The 17373-nt window shown below is 38.3% G+C and overlaps 1 protein-coding gene across 13 annotated transcripts in view; it reads left to right on the top strand.

Moving 5' to 3' along the window:
- CADPS2 (calcium dependent secretion activator 2) overlaps positions 1-17373 on the top strand; it is a 498042-nt gene that overhangs the window by 414093 nt on the left and 66576 nt on the right. For 11 of the 13 annotated variants that reach the window (XM_080666495.1, XM_080666494.1, XM_080666487.1 and 8 more), the window contains 2 exons: positions 4177-4280; positions 10347-10503. In XM_080666495.1, coding sequence (XP_080522621.1) covers positions 4177-4280; positions 10347-10503 — 261 coding nt within the window. Of the gene's footprint in view, positions 1-4176; positions 4291-10346; positions 10504-17373 lie in introns of all 13 variants that reach the window. The other 2 variants (XR_013960502.1, XR_013960503.1) reach the window with 1 other exon arrangement.

Here is a 17373-nt window from a genome sequence, read left to right as displayed (position 1 = left end):
TGCAACAACCAGCAATTTGTGAAGCTGGAAGAATATAGAGACATCTGTAATGCTGTAGAAATGTTGCAAAAAGAGGGAAAGTGTACATTTTAGAGGAATTCACGAATATTCAGTGTTCAGAATTTTAATGGAGCTATTGATAACCTTGTTATCTAATAGCATTATGACTATAGAATGCATTAAACTGCTGGGCTGTGGCCCCCTGGGAGCTAGCACGAGATGGCATTCATGGTGTACTTGACAAAAATGCTGTTTATTAAAGTATCAGAGTGGCCATTATGTTCAAGTACAAAGTTTCAATCCTCTCCGTAAATTTAATCTAGGAAGGATAAAATGCTTAAGACTGTTTTAGGTTTTAATAGGATGCAGGGTACTTTCAGAGTTTGTTCTTAAGATAGTGTCAAATGTAAAAGCTAGTTTTGACATAATCACATGTAAACAGAACTAAGTTTTGAGTTTTAGGTAATTCTATTCCATTATTGCCTACTTGTGGCTAAGGATATGATGACTTTATAAACTCCTCAAGCTTTCAGCTATTTCAGAAGTTCCTATTGAAATACATATTCAGTTGTGTGCTTGTGTGTGTGCTATTGCTACTCAGGAAATTGAAAATGAAAAAGAATTCAAATAATTGTATTATTGCCGCTTGCATGACATCAGAGGTAAGACTTTAATGCCATCTTGGCCAGTATCTGTTTGACCTTGGACACCCTCTCTAACCCCTCCAATACACTTTTTCCTAATGTGGACATGAGGGTCATTATTCCCTAATTCACAGAACGGTTGTAAGGATTCAGTAAATGATGTACTCGAGTACATAGGAAAAATAAGTTTATCTTCTTTGATAAGCCCAATTAAATTGCGTCGCCTCTCCCTATGAAAAATACATGATATCAGCACATACAAGTATGTTGAAATAATATAATCCAACATAAATAAAACCCACATTTATAGGAAGCATAGACTCTCTTAGCTAGAAGGAATCTTAGAGATTATATGGTTCAGTAATTCTTAGCATTTGTTTGGTTTACAGACTGCTTTGAGAATCTGACAGTTATAACCTATCTCTTCCCACAAAATGCCTCTGTACACAAAATTTAGCATCTACCTTTAAGGTATTCAAGGATGCCCTAAAACCTAGTCCTTACATCCTGAGTTAAGAATCCTTAACATAACTCAACACCCTCAATCTAACCATGGAAAAGCTCAGAAATATAAGTGATATGCTCTTGAGAATTAAAAATTATTTTGAAGACACTTTTCCAAAAAAAGTTTTGAATAATATGAGGACATGGTATTCATCAGCTCCTTGAGCAGTGGTTTCACTGCGGGACCTGCTGTCTAGCCTACCCTGGGCATGTTAGTGACAGAAGAGCTATTTGTAGTCCAACACAAAGTTAAATGGAATCATTTGGGTATCGATTTTATGTTTAACATGATTTTTCCCAAATATTATGCTAGTGCATTTTCAGTAAACATTCCTAAGTACCCTGCATGGTCCAAAGCCTATTTAAGATATTGGCAGCACAGGATAATGAGACCAGTTTCTGAGCCTGTCATAGAAAACTCAGAATGAGGAGCAAAGCATTCAGCCCCAGAACTTGGAGAAGGTCCCACATTTAAGGTAGCATTAAGGTTGGGTCTTGGATAATGAGTTAGGAGTTTTTCAGGCAGTTAGATATCCTAACTCCCTGTGCATGCCGATTTTGTAGTTATTATTAATCATGTATAGTAATTGGTCCTAACTAGTATATGTGCCGGTGCATTGAAGACCTATTTCCTAGTTTCACCCACCATGCATCATCATTCTCTGAGCCTTGTAGCTTCCAAACATCAGGGTTATCCTCTGCTCTGGCCTGGAATTTCTAGTTACTCAGGAGGGCTTGCCAATTCTTCTCAAGGCATCCCTGCACTTTCTTTTCTGTTCCCACTACCGTCTTCCCACAGATCTCCATAAGAGTAGACCTGCCCCTCAGGATCCACGTCACACAACCTCACCAAGCCTTTCGTGTTCTGTACAACCACCAAACACATTTTCCTAAAATCAGTTTATTCTGATGTCCTGCTGAGAAACATTGGCCCAAGTTATCTGGAGGATATAGTTTTCCAGTCTACTTATTGTCTGTCTCAAAGCCTGCAGCAATCCAGCCTCGGGCTCCATCACCCATCACCATTCCCCAACACCTTGCACAGGTAAGGCAGAGGTGGTAAGAGCCTTCACCATTCCCCAACACCTTGCACAGGTAAGGCAGAGGTGGTAAGAGCCCACATTAAACTTCCGGTCTAGCCTTCCCCACCCATAGGCTGTTGCATTTTATCTCTCCAAGCTTGTTTCCTGATCTCTGCGTTTTATAGACACAAAAGCAAACAACTTAAAGCTATTAAAACAATTAGTGTGATAACACATGGAAAGTTCCTAGTGCGGTGCCTGACACATTAATTGGCTCTCAGTGAATAGTAATGTTTGTAATCACCGTCCTCCTCACCTTCTTCTGAAATGCATCCCATCCCTGTCATACAAACATTTCTAGAAACTCCTCTTCTTACCCTGGTCATCTGTGACTTCTTTTAGAACCTGCTTCAGGTCCTGCTTACCTTCCCAGATTCCTTCCCTAAAGTCACTTGCTCTCAGCACTCTCACATTCCTGTAGTGCTGCTATGTTTGGTTTACATCGTTTTCAAACTTTTCTTAAAGGTCTTGTCTTCCTCCCCACGCTGTGATAGATGGAGCCACCCCCAATGGAGGAGACTGTGGTGCAAAGTCATGAGCCTCCTTGACTTTGCCCTTGTGTGAGGATGTTGAAGTATTCATGAAACCGGTGGAAGACTGGATCGATGATAGCTAAGGGTCCTTTCTGTAATGACTTTTGGAGTCTGAGTTGTTTAATGTCAGCAACCTGTCTTATACTTCCTCCTTCTTCCCAAAGCTAAGGACATTGTAGGTTGGCTCAAGGATGTGGTGTTCTGCCGTCTCATTTTCCTGAAGAATCCTAGTGCTCTTGACCCCTGTCGATGGCTCTTCTTCCTGCAGGGGAGTTTAGCAAGGTGTGTTCCAGGGTTGGGGAATGGTAACCCCCATGTGCATCACACGGCGACCTAGATTACACTTAAATATTTAAGGAACAAGCACCACCATACGCCATGTTTTACTGCTTCATTTTATGTCCCTTGGGAACAAATTAAGAGCAAATGGAGGAGTCTCCTCCAAATTTAAGTATGAAGTTTTAGGGAGAAGTTGGGGGAAAAGCTCTGTTGCAGAAAAAAAAAAAAGAGTCCTTAGATTCCACAGAGGAAGTTCTTTTCCTGCAAATTTCATTTCCCTTCCTTAAACTGCCATACGGGGTAAGGAGGGTCCAGGAATCTAAGGTCATCTTTAATGGCCTTATTGGAAACTCTATTCACTTTCAATTTTGAAACAGTTTCTTTACACAGGGCACTTCTAATTCCTTCCAGTTGGTTGTATCTCTTAAAGCAGCGACTTTGCCTTTGGTGTTACTGAATTTCAGGTAGCTGCACTTAATGTCATTGTGGTCTGGCCTTTTTCTACCAGTTCGTCTTAATGCTGAAAGAACCTTCAGGTTTACAAACCGCCTTCCCCTCCTCCCCAGCTGGAGGAGGGTGTGGGATGGGGTGATGGTGGGCAGGGAACAGGTGAGGAAATCAGTTAATTGTAGGCTGTCAGAGTTGTTTTAGGTGACTTTGTACTTGTTGAATTTAAGATCAATGTGAACTATAGACATGTCAGGCTGGGAATTTAAATAGCAACAAAAAAGCATGGGTTTTGCTAATGCCAATGCCGGGAATGACTCATCTGGTGAGAATGGTATTGTATTGATAACACAATGCAGAGAGAAAGAAAAGACTGTGGTATCTGCTCTCTTTATGTCCCTGACCTTGAGGAGAATTATAACTTGTTTATTGCAGAAGTTGAGCATCTGATGTGCGGATGCACCTGTTAGTTCTTGTCTATTGAATGGCAGAGCACTCGCAGCTCCCTGGGATTGCTTTGTGGGTGAAATGTTTTCTGCAGTCGGGTGAACTGGTTTTCTTTCTGTAAAGAATGTGTTTGTATGTATTGCATCTCTTCTGTCTCCAAAATATGCATTCACATTCTTTTTGAATATGTTTGGCTTTTTATGTTTAAGGTAACATCATTATGATTTGTTTTTAATATAGAGACCATGAGCCAGGCGACTCCTGCTAGGAAGCTGGAGGAAGTTCTTCACCTAGCAGAGCTCTGCATAGAAGTCTTACAGCAAAATGAAGAGCATCATGCAGAGGTGACGACCTGTTTTCACTGCTGTACAATGCTACCCGTGATACTATGCCATAGTAAGAATAATACTGAAGAAGCGGCCTTCCTATAGACTTTGATACACACTTGGCCATTTACCTGTAAAAAACTGAGAACAGATGTGCATTGCCTAGAAATACAACTCCTACATATCACAAAGGAATGCCATATATGTATATATGTACCATTATATATATATATATATATATGTGTGTGTGTGTGTGTGTGTGTGTGTGTGTGTGTGTGTGTGTGTATGTGTGTGTGTGTGTGTGTGTGATTTAATATCTATTCCTGACAATAGCTTCGTTGCGGGGGGGCGCGCATGGGAGAGCTCGTGGGGTATACTAATGATGTACAACTAGTAAGAAGCAAACCTGGAACACGAACCCCACCCAGTGATGCCGGGTCACTTGCGGTTCCTGCAGCCATGATTGCTTTACTTTAGAAATGTCAGTGTACAAAAGGAAAGCTATAAGATAACATCGAAAGGAAGGCATTTATAACTCTAGTCTTTGGCTTTACCATCAAACTTTTCTTTAAATTTTCACTAAGCCTGCATTATTTATAGGTTTTAGATGTTCTAATTATATATTAGCATTCACTAAAGATATGGAGTGGTCATTCTTCGGGCAAACTGCTTATTCTAAGACTTAAAAGGAATCACTTTTTCTAGTAGTCATGAGTTTATTTTTTTTTTAAAGGAGTTTTCTGAATTGGAATTGGATGGGGGAAATCTGTGGAATTAAATAAATTTATTAAATGCCAGCACCCTAATAATGCTTTTATTCTTGAAGAAGCACATGAAATGAGCAAGAATAAAAGATAACCAGATACATAAGAATTTATAGAATATTTATATTTAATAAAGGCTAGTTCTTCAAAATATAAGAAACTACGTGAAGTATATTGGAAGCAAATTCTTGGAAAAGAGTATTCATGAAATCTTACCATAGGTAACTAAGATTTATTGTATCTGGTTATAAATATGATCATTCAAAACATCTGCTTTTAGCTCACACAGTGGAGTCTAGTTTTTACCTTGCATCTGTCATGTGTGAACTTGTTATGGATATTTTATTTTAAACTGAAGAAACAGCTGCTTCAATGATTTGAAATGAATTCCCAGGAGGATCTTTTCTAGGCGAGTACTACCGCTATGTTACAATGAAAGTGATTATATGATAAAATATATGTGCCTGTTGTCTTTGTCTTTTGTTAAATGGCATTATCATCAGAGTATTAGACCTTTTTGAATTAAAAAAATTTTTGATTGGATATCCAATTGCAGTACATTTCACCTACACAGGTATATCTAATATTCTCATACATTTCACAAAAAAACACATTTTCCTGCACTAATGAAAATAACCTTTTTAAAAATGTAATTAATAAGTGTTATATACTTCACAGTTACTGAATGCTTACTGAAATATCATGTATCCAAACACAATTAAAATGTAAATATTATTTATTTTCTAATCCTCAAAAATTGAGTTGGCTTTATTGAACAGAGATAATCATAACTCATAAGTATCACTCTGCTATATGCTGAAATATAGAACTATTATAATGATCTCTTTTCAAAATGCTTTGTAACACTATGGCATTTTTCCACTCCACAATGCTTCCAAATTCTTGGAATCCCTCAGGGAAGAGAGGTACGTAAAATTGTTTCTGCTATTTTTCTAACATGGAATAAATAACTCAGTGAAGATAAGATAGACCCCACTTGGATAGTAGTTCATTTTAAAGCCAACTTAGTTCTTCTCTTTGGAATTAAAGACTATTTCTTTGACTAGACTAATCTTTTTTTTTTTGTAGTATTTCTGTGATTATGTCTTATTAATAATTGCATGCATAATTACTGCCAGCCACTTAAGTATGGGCCAGCTGAGAAGATTTTAATATTTTGGTTTTACTTTTTTGTTCATTTGGGAGTTTTTTGTTTGTTTGTTTTTTTAACCAGAAGATCTTTTTCTCTGAACAATATTGGGGAGTGAATTGGTCTGATTCCAAAATCATTTGCAGAGAATTAATTGTAATTGCATAGTATTTATAACTGGATAGCCAGTGAGATAAACCAACATGTTTTTAACGGTGGGTTTGGGCTTAGGATTAGATTAGGCTCTGGCCTAACAAATGTCCCTCATTTTGGAAGAAGGTGACCAGCAAGTGGCTTTCAGATGCAATATCTGTCAAGCGAAATTGCATGGACAAAAATACCTACCAAAATGTTTGCTCACCACTTACTAATGTGTAAATATATAGTAATAAGAATAGGCCTTTACCCTGGCATATGTTTTAAAGTATTTTCAGTTTATCATCTCATCTGGTTATTTCAATATTTGTATTCAGGTATGAATCCAATTATGGAGAGATTTTGATCAATAAAAGACTTGTAAAAATTGTTTGGTTACTTTGCCAGTAGTTTAGTTGTCAACCTGAGGGTTCTAGTTCATTCTACAGGCTCCTCAAAGCAGCATAAATATTTCTAGAACATGGCCCCTCAGCACATGTTGAGGCGTGTGTATGTGTATGTTGGGGACGGATTGTACCTTAGACACTGGACTGTCTCTAGAGTTTTTGGCATCATTTACTAGTACAAAATATAGGAAAAAGCGGGGGGGGGGCACTTAATACATGTCAAAATCAGATTCACTGGTTTTGTTCATTTAGGTAGGCATCCTCCTTTTTTTGTTGTAAATTATAAATTTAACTATATTTTGAAGGTAATCAAAAGCCTCAGACCTCAAAGAAATTAGAAAAGACACAAAGAAATCATGCCATAATAGATGCCCTGACATGAAAAAAATCAGAGAACATTACCAGTGGTCTGATGTGCAAAAAGATATTTAGATAGATAGATGATAGATAGATAGATAGATAGATAGATAGATAGATAGGGATACATGCATATATACATACATACAGGGAGGGCAAAGGTAGTTTTGCAGTTGTGAGTGTGCAAAACAGAGTTTATTCTTGTACTGTTATTTCATTATTATATTATTTTCCATACAAACAACTGTAAACCTGCTTTTGCTCTCCCCCATATATAGTGATGTATAAGAGCTTGGTCTCTGCACTCCAGTTGACTGGGATTCAAATTATTGCTCTGTTACCTATTATCAACTATATGACTTTGGGCAAGTTATTTTATCTCTCTGAATTTGACAACATAAAATAAGGAAAATTATACCATCTACCTGAAAGTGTTGTATAGAGAATTAAGCTATCTATAATAATAAAAGCGTAATATGCTAATTAAACCGGACGGCCGAACGACCTTCTGGATGACCTTCCAGATGAAGCTGGGGCTGCGAGGGCCGAGCCCCTTGCACAAATTTTGTGCATTGGGACTCTAGTAATCATATAAAAAGCCTTTAGAACGGTACTTGATATATAGAAACTATTCAATTCATGTTGGGCATTACTATTTTAAAAATATGTAGATTTACATGATAAGATCTGTATAAATTTCAATTCATTTTTGTAATTACTGATGATGTTTAGTTTTGAGGCTTTCGTTTGGGTTTTCTGTGTGTTGTTTTGTTTTATTTTTTACTTTTGTGCAGCAAGAGATTTTTATAGTCATTGAATTTTCACAGCAACAACTCTGGGGACGGTTAGGGCAAGTATTGTTGCTGCCAGTTTGCAGATGAGGAAATGGAAGTCCCATGATCACTCCCATCTCATCACCAAGTTCAAAAGCTCAGTGCTCTGCTCCGTTTCAGGGGTCATTCTTACCTGCCACTGTTTTCAGCCACGTTCAGTAAACACGGCTTTCTGAGCATGGTCAGCCTGGCCTGCCTCACGTTGTTTTCACTGAACAATATTTATTTACTGTTAGACCTTAATTGAAATGGTATGGCTAAAGGATCACAGCCAAGTTTTGTTTTGTGTTTCCCTTGTAATCTAAGTAAACATGGCCTTCTGCCTCTGCCATCTCCTTGACACGAATGAGGGACTTAGCATTAGAGCCAAGATAGCTTTCACCCAGATGATCCTGACTTTTGATCCGTGTTCTTCAGATGGATGCATTTCTGAGAGGGCTTTTCTCCTCCTGGGTGGAGGCTGATGCTGTGGAACCTCGGGCCTCTCTCATGAAGGTGGTCTCTAGGGAGAAAATTAGACAACCCCTCTTCTTACTGCCAACCCAGATTGGATGACTGCCACCCAGGGTGGTGGCCAAAAGGAGGAGGGGATAGGTATAGAATTGACCCTCTGTTGTCAACTACTTGCGGCTCTTGAGTTTTATTTGGAAAGACAGTGATTGCTTAAAGCTTTCTCTAGTCTTCCTTAGAACAATAAGCACTCATCACAGATTGGTTTACATCAGGAAGTTTGCACCATCAGGGATAACATTATCAGAAATGCAGTTTAAGGCATAAATAGATGCTTATGCAAAATATGATGAAAATTTCAAGTTGATGAAAATATCTTGTCACCTGACGCTACTTTTTAAGAGAAAGTTATGTTCCATTTCCCACCACAGCTGTCTTCCAAGTTAACTTTTATAATGAACAAAATAAACTGATGAACAAAATAGATCCGAAGACATAGAAGTGTAGAGCAGACTGTCGAATCTCAGAGGGAAGGCGGGGGTGGGTGGGTGGGAAGAGATCAACTAAAGAACCTGTATGCATATATGCATAACCCACGGACACAGACAATAATGTGGTGAAGGCCTGGGGCAGGGAGCAGGGGAAGGCTAGAAGGAGTCATTGGGGAAAAGGGGGGCCACATATGTAATATTTTCAACAATAAAGATTAAAAAATAAATCAATAAATAATTGATTATTATGATTACCTATCTAAACAGCACAGATTTTTTTAAAGTGGTTATTGCCATTACCTAAAAGGCATTAGAAAATGCCTTGTTGAGTATAAAGTCTAATTTAAGAGGCAGACATTAAAAATATTCGCATATGCAGTCATATGTGCAATGCTAAGATCTGTGAAATAAAAATACCTGGTATCAGAGAGACTATTTAAGAGGACCCAATGCACATTGGAGGGTGAGGAATTTGTATGAAAGTGTGTTTTAGGTTAGACCTTAGATTTATAAAAGATGTACTACAAATAAAAAGCAATGATTTTTAAATGTGAGAAGAAATTTTATAGATATACATACTCAAATAATAAGCACATTTGGCATTGATGAATAAATTATGAAATCTAAAATAGAAATTAAAATATAAAATGGCCCTCATTGCTATATTTTAAAAATACATGTTTAATTTAGAACATTTGAAAAGTATAAAATAAAAATTCCATATGTCATAATTTAAACATAACTACTATGAATCTTTTGGTGTATTTATTTCCAATATTTCTTTTTTTTCTGCAAACATTAAAACATTTGGTTTCATTCTACTACAACTGCACTTTTTGTTTTGTTTTTATTAATCCTCACTCAAGGGCATTTTTCCATTGATTTTTTTTTCTTTTAGTTTCCTTTTTAATTTAAATCTTTATTGTTGAAAGTATTACATGTGTCCCCTTTTTCCACCACTAACCCCTTTTAGCCTGCCCCCCTATCCCCGCCCCAGGCCTTCACCACCCTATTGTCTGTGTCCATGAGTTATGCATATATGATACAGGTTCTTTGGTTGATCTCTTCCCATGCTTCTATATCTCTGAATCTATTTTATTCATCAGTTTATTTTGTTCGTTAGATTCCACATATGTGTGAGATCATGTGATACTGTCTCTGACTGGTTTATTTCGCTTAGCATGACATTTTTTTTAGAGAGAGTGGAAGGGAGGAGGAGAGACACAGAGAGAGAAATACCAAGGTGAGAAAGACACATTGACTGGATGCCTCCTGCATGCACCTCCACTGGGCTGGAATGAGTCTAAAACCGAGCTATGTGCACTTGATGGGAATCAAACCAGGACCTTTCAGTCCACAGGCTGATGCTCTATCAACTGAGCCAGACCAGCTACAGCTACAACTGCACTTTTAATGATATGTATTGAAGTGGCACAGTTTTTGTGTATGTTTCTAACAAGTAATTTGTTTTTACAGTATTTCCTTATCCTTTAACAGGCATTTGCCTGGTGGCCGGATTTACTGGCGGAGCATGCGGAGAAGTTTTGGGCTTTATTCACAGTGGATATGGATACGGCACTGGACGCTCAGCCACAAGATTCCTGGGATAGTTTTCCTCTTTTCCAACTGCTTAATAATTTCCTCAGAAATGACAGTAAGCACTTTCATTTGCTGTGGTATATGAAGTGGGGAGAGGCGGGAGAATGTTGTGTGTTGGAAAGTACATTTACAGAGCTCTTGGCAGCTGCTCAACAGGTCAACATGGATAACATGAATGTTTTCTCTTCCTCCCTGAGTGTATCAGGCCGGGGCCTGGGGACACCAGCTAACCCCCACCGTGCTCCCTGGCCTCTGGAGTTCCTCTTATTCCTACTCTCCTGGCTTTTTCGAGGACGGATAACATAGACACCCTTTTCATTGTACCTTATGAATCAGAAAGTCTTCAAAGGTTAACATTTCTAAAGCACTTGAGAATACTTAGATCTCTGAAAGACACCTTAGAAAGTTGTCATTGTTCTAGAAATCATGTCATATTAAGGTTTCTCTAATATGCATTGTGATAATATTGGTTTTCTGAAATGGATTCTAAAGGTGATAGGATATGGTATAGCTTGCTCTCTTAGTATTTAGGAATTAAATAGATCATAAAGGTTCTCTATTGAGATAATTTTTCCAAAGCAATATCACTTTCACAGTTATTTTGTTATATGGTCTCCTAGTAATCAGTACAAACCTAGTTTTTCATCAAAATTTTAGGGGGACTTTTTTTTGAATCCTCTCCCAAGGATGTCTTTTTATTGATTTATAGAGAGAGAAAGGGGGAGAGAGAAACACTGATCGGTTGCCTCCCATACGCGCCCCAACCAGCGATCAAACCCACAACTTAGGTATGTGCCCTGGCTTGGAATCAAGCCTGCAACCTTTCGGTGTACAGGACAACACTCCAACCACCTGAACCACCCAGATAGGGCAGGGGGTCATTTGTTAACATACAGATTTTTTTTACCTTTTATATAATGACTAGAGGCCCGGTGCATGAAATTTGTGCATGGGGGGGGGGTCCCCTCAGCCCAGCCTCCACCCTCTCTAATCCAGGACCCCTCAGGGGATGTCCAACTGCTGGTTTAGGCCCGATCCGTAACTGCCCCTCCCCCCCGCTGGCCTGGTCAACCCCAACTGCCCCCCCTGCCAGCCTGATTGCCCCACGCAGCCTGCTGTTCAGTCATTTGGTTGTCCCTCACTAACCCCCCTGCCAGCCTGGTTGCCCCACACAGCCTGCTGTTCAGTCGTTTGGTCATCCCTCACTAATCCTCCTGCCAGCCCTGTCGCTCCACACGCCTGTGTTCGGTCGACCATCTGGTTGTTTCGTTCGGGACAGCCCCTGGCTTTTTATATATTAGGAGGGATCTTTTAAGTTTCTGTTAGCCCTAGTTTGGTAGCTTTTGGAGGCTTGCTCTAACACTTGTAGTAATCATGAGATCATTATTAACCTATTCTATAACATTCTTCCCATTCTAGACTGAGCTCTGTTTTCTTCAAACTCTGGTTCATTCATTCTGCAAATTATTCTCATCCAAGTCTGTTTTTGTTTTGTTTTGTTTTGTTTTGTTTTGTTAATCCTCATCTGAGGATATTTTTTCCATTGCTTTTTAGAGAGAGGGAGGGGCTGGGGGAGAAGAAGAAAGAGAGAGAGAGACATCAGTGTGAGCTCTCACATTGCAAGTATAAATTTATGAGAGTTATATTTTTAAAAAACCACTAAAATGAGAATAACAGAATTTTTATTTTTAACCAGGCTTGCAAATATTTAATTCAAAAGAGTTTCATATTTCTCTCCTGTTTTAAACCATTTCTACACCATTGGCTGCTATTAAATGCATAAAGTATTGTTCTATGTTACGATATTTTGGTATACATTGCTCAAACAAAACACAAAAGTATTTATTACTGATCTCTTTTGAATGTTATCTATTTGTGGAAGGGCTGTTAAGTCTAGATCTTGGCTTTGACTTTGTGGTGATTAACAGATTTTTTAAAAAACATCAATTATTTCAGAGAAAAACAGCACCTTTGTGCAGTGAGGTAAATAGAAAGGTTCCCCAGTGTCATAATTTCCTTTTGGCATTGTGAGTACCGTGTGGACTGGGGAATTGAAATAAAATACAGTGACTTTCTTCCCAAACTCATAAGATACTATCCAAAGCCAAAACTACTGAGTAATATCTCAGATATTAGTAAAACATAATGATTGGCTATTAATATCACCTTTGATAATAATGAATATTGTTAATAATTGTTTGTTTTATTAAATTCCTGAAATATTTACATAGTGATTTAGTGAATTCAGTTCAAATGTTAAATGTCAACTTATACTGCCTCCAACTTGTCCCTTTTGAAAGCCAATGGGAAAATATAAAGCTTTTATCCTCTTAGCCCCCATTGATAAGAAGATCCTTACATTATTGCCAGGCATGACTTTTTATCAGATTGACCCCATTAAAGTTACAGTCCAAATTCTAATTAATTACAACTTTAACCAGCTCATTAATAAATAATGATTTATTATTAAGAATGTCACTTATGTTTGCTTTTCCAAAATAAAAATTACTAACATGTTTCCAACTAATGAAGGTGTTGGTTAGAATGTGTACTTTACTTGTACCTTGAAATCTTCATAGCTGGCTCTGTTTTGGGTTTTTAATGACTAGATAGTCCACTGGTTGTTTGCCATCTTACTTTTGTTAAAATCTTTATGCTTTGATATTTCAAAATAGATGTTTTTCTGCAGGTGCATGGAAGGGTCCTTAGACCTTTGTTTTCCAGTGGGGAAATGACATCCCTCACAGACGATGCCTGGTCAGGGGCTTGCTCACAGGGAATCAGGCACAGAGGGGAGTTAGAGTTGATCACTTGGCCTCCAGTTCTGTCTTGGTCTACAGTGACAAAAGCAGGTTCTCAGGCATTTATAAAATAATGTAATCTTTTCTATTTTTACCCGAGAAAATATTTATGAACAGGGTCTTGAGTTGTGGGGACGGAGGAAGAGAATTGGTTAAAGGGTACAGATAAAGCTATATAATGTCTTACTGTATGTATATGTCACGAAATGTCCATGGTGAGAATTCCAGAAGCTGAACTAATTATTGGGGAAAGGGATTCAATAAAATTCAGTTTCTTTTTTAAGGGGGAAAACCCTATCTGGGGCATGTGTCTTTTCTCACAGTTGGGCATGATTAGGGTAAGTCTAAGCCTTAGGAACCCTTGGAGATGAAATGTGGTTTTCCTCAAGGGATGAATACCAGCTGCACCATCATTTTAGCAACTGTCCTCACACTCCCGCCCCTCACAGACTCACTCACTGATTCCCAGGGCAGGACTGATGATGAAAACACACTCAGGCTCTCCCTTCTGTCCCAAACAGGCTACAATCCCATTCGTCTATTCCCCTGCCTCCTCCCACCCTCATCCACTCCCCGCCAACTAAAGAGGTAGTTGGATGGGCAGTCCCTTTAAATGGCATCTAAGAAAACAGTGTTGAAAATGAGATGTATTAGAATGGAGGGGAAATAAATGTTTTTATAATAAAGCAATTAACATGGTATTTGAATGATACTGAATGACTATAAAGCTAATTATAGATTCTACCCTTGCATGCTATTGCCCACCATTGTCCTGTTGATAGAGAAATGGCAAGTGACCGCTTCTGACCAATGAAAGCCATCTGCAAATGGCACAAATCACGTCTTTCAACATTACAGAAAGGCAAACCCTCAGAGCTAGTCACCTTTTAATCTGTGGATATGCTAGCAAGTGGCAAATGACCATTCTATTGGGAACTAATTCCCAAGTGAAAAAATACGGCGGTTCTTCTTCTTTAATTAACAGCCCTTTCACATTGCTAGCACATTAAAGCCATCCTGAAGAACACCCGTGCTTATATAATCAATGTCACAGCATCTCTGCCTAGAGGAATAATAAATGTCCGAGTTCTACTCTAAGTGAAAACCTATTCTCTGAGACTTTCACCTTCATAAAGATGAGCTCATAAAAATCGGGGGGAAAAAAAGAAAAATCGGAGTGTCTCATGAGGATAAAAAGGCTAGTGTTAATAATTAACAAAGAGAGTGAAGTGGCGTCAAATTAGCCATAATAGAGCCCAGAGTGACTGGCAAAGTCACCCTCTCATTATCAAAAAAGTCATTAAGAAATGAAGAGGTGGAAGTCCCGCTGGTTGCTCTCACACTTAGGCTGTATCAGATAAGATTTTTCCAATTCCTTTCAAATGAAGAACTGCTAGGTCACCATATTGTATATTAGGTTAACCTTCAAGCTTTGAAACATAGAGTGCTGACACTTGCATGTTCTTCTACCTCAAGTGCTTAAAAGAGCTGTGCACCTGAAATTCGTGAATTGCTGTTTATAGAGATATATCTGTACACATATTAGAAACAAAGCAGAAAGAATGTAACTTCTGGGTGAAGGCAGGGCTGCAGGCCGGCTTAGTTTTATAGGTAAGCACTTTTACAAATGATGAAATGACTATGAAATGTGAAAGTGTATTTAACTCCAGTCCCCAGAGTTGATTGAATTTGAAATTGTATGTTTGCATTTGTTTTACCAGCCAGTATACTAAAAGAAATATAAAAGCAAAGAGTCACTAATTTTTTTTCAAGTAAATTCCATAGTACCGCTCTGTTCCTTTACTACATGTAGACCTTTTAAAGTTTTAATGTGCTTTGTATATTTTTTTAGAAATTAGAGCCTTAAAGAAAATAATCTGCTCTAAATGCATATGTGTCTTTCACTGCAGATTCGTGGAAGCATCTGTAACTACTGAGGGCCCCGTGAGCATAGGGGGACCCACACTGGGATTTGTTGCCCAAACATAATAAGCATTATAACACCAGTGGTCTTATTCTCTGGTATTTTCAATGGATGGATGGCTATTTTTTAATAAATACCCCAAGGGGAAAGAAAGAGTTTTAGGGGATTATTATGCCAGTAATGGTATAAATTAATATTACCAAACTATATAAAATACTTATCAAATTTTAAACTAAAGGGAAAATAAAATCCTATGAGTTTCTTATTCTACTTCAACTTCAGTGGGATCTCTCAGAGTTTCTTTTAGGGGATGGATTTTTATGGACATACACTCAATAAACAGACATTTATTGAATGCTTACTTAATGTGCCAGATTCTCAGCTGAATGCTGTTCTTAGGTCTCAGGGCGTGTGTGTGTGTGTGTGTGTGTGTGTGTGTGTGTGTGTGTGAGAGAGAGAGAGAGAGAGAGAGAGAGAGAGAGAGAGAGAGAGAGAGAGAGAGGTGGGGGGTGTTTGTATATGGTGGTGGGTCATGGATAATTCAGTTTTGGTAGAGGTCAGCTTTTTTTGTCATTTCTAATTGTGCCATTGGGCTTGATGTCATTGATGCTTCAGTATTTTCTGACCAGGTGATATTTTGAAACATGGAATCTTTTTTGGGGGAGGGGAGAGATTATTTTTATCAACAAAGTAGATGCTGATCCTCCACGTATGTTCTTGCAAGCACTATTTGAGATTCCTTCTGAGCAGTCCTTTCTACTTCACGTCAGGTACAATATCAGAAGCAACCATGGATGAGGTCGTATTGAGAACATACCTCTTCCAATGAGCAGTTGCAATAGGTGCCTTGTAAAGGCTAGATTTGGACAGGTAGCAGCCCCAAATTATAGCCTATTTTTATTAAACCATATGGAAAGGATAGAAGCCTCATTCTGATGCCTGGGGCTACATAGTAAGAGGGCTTTAGACAGTGTCTGGTAGGAGTGGATTACAAACTGGCATATGGGCAACTGAGAAAAGGAGCATACATGTACATACAGAAGTGCACTGTGGCATGTATTTCTGTGGGCCTGCCATTTGAAACTGGATTTTATCTTTTCTTTCCCCCTCACTGTGTATTTTCTTTTTATTTCTCCTCTTCCTCTATCTCCTTATCCCTCTCGCTGTCTCCATCTCTGCCTCCCTTCTTTCTCCCATTTCCTGAATCTAGTTACCAAATAAATAATACTGCCAATTGCCAGTTTTCTAAAACTTTGGAATATGGGTTTATAAATTGACTTTTTAAATATAACAAGGAACACTATGCTGAAACATTAGCAGACTTTTGGCCAGAGTAAACATTTGTGACAGGTCTTAGGAAATATAGGAAATCTCCATTTTTTTCCTAATTTTGTAGGATGTAATAGTTTGCTATCAAGTATCATGACTGAACAGAGAAAATTCTCTCTTTATTAAAATAAGAGACATAGGCCAGCCGGCATGGCTCAGTGGATGAGCGTTGACCTATGAACCAGGAGGTCACGGTTTGATTCCCGGTCAGGGCACATGCCTGCTTTGCATTCTCGATCCCCAGTGTAGGTTGTGCAGGAGGCAGCTGATCAATGATTCTCTCTCATCATTGATGTTTCTAGCTCTCTCTCCCTCTCCTTTCCTCTCTAAAAAAAAAAATACATATATATATATATTTTTTTAAAGAGACAAAGTGGCCAACATTTATATCCAGTAGAATTTTTAGCAGTATGATCTTAGACATGTAAGTCAAATATAGGATTTCTCATAACATTATTATTTAATGTCATATATTTTATACAAAATATGAAGAGATACACAAGCCTCAGTAGATTCTTAGGTGTTAATCTTAATATTGCATCTAAATAGTCATCCATTCAATAAGCATTTGAAAACTTGCTCTGAGTGAAGGACTTTGCTGGCTACTAAGAATATAGACATGGTCCCTGCCTCAAGGACCTTGCACCCGTGTAGGGAGAAAGAGATACGTAAGCAATGCAAAAATATAACATGGACCATAGTGGAAGCCTGTAAAGAGAGTAAGGAGGGAAAGGAGTAATTGGGCAAAGGGACAACATTACAAGAAAGGTTTGGAAGAGAAATTGTGTACTTGAACTGAGCTATGAAAATCATTATGGTTGGACTTCAGGAGACAGAGTCAGGCAATAGAATTGAGTCAGAGAGGTCATTT

This window comes from Plecotus auritus, assembly GCF_963455305.1.
Source record: "Plecotus auritus genome assembly, chromosome: 4".
NCBI classification, from domain to species: Eukaryota; Metazoa; Chordata; class Mammalia; order Chiroptera; family Vespertilionidae; genus Plecotus; species Plecotus auritus.
The sequence above is the reverse complement of the archived record's forward strand: the minus strand, read 5'-3'. Positions and strand labels throughout refer to the sequence as shown.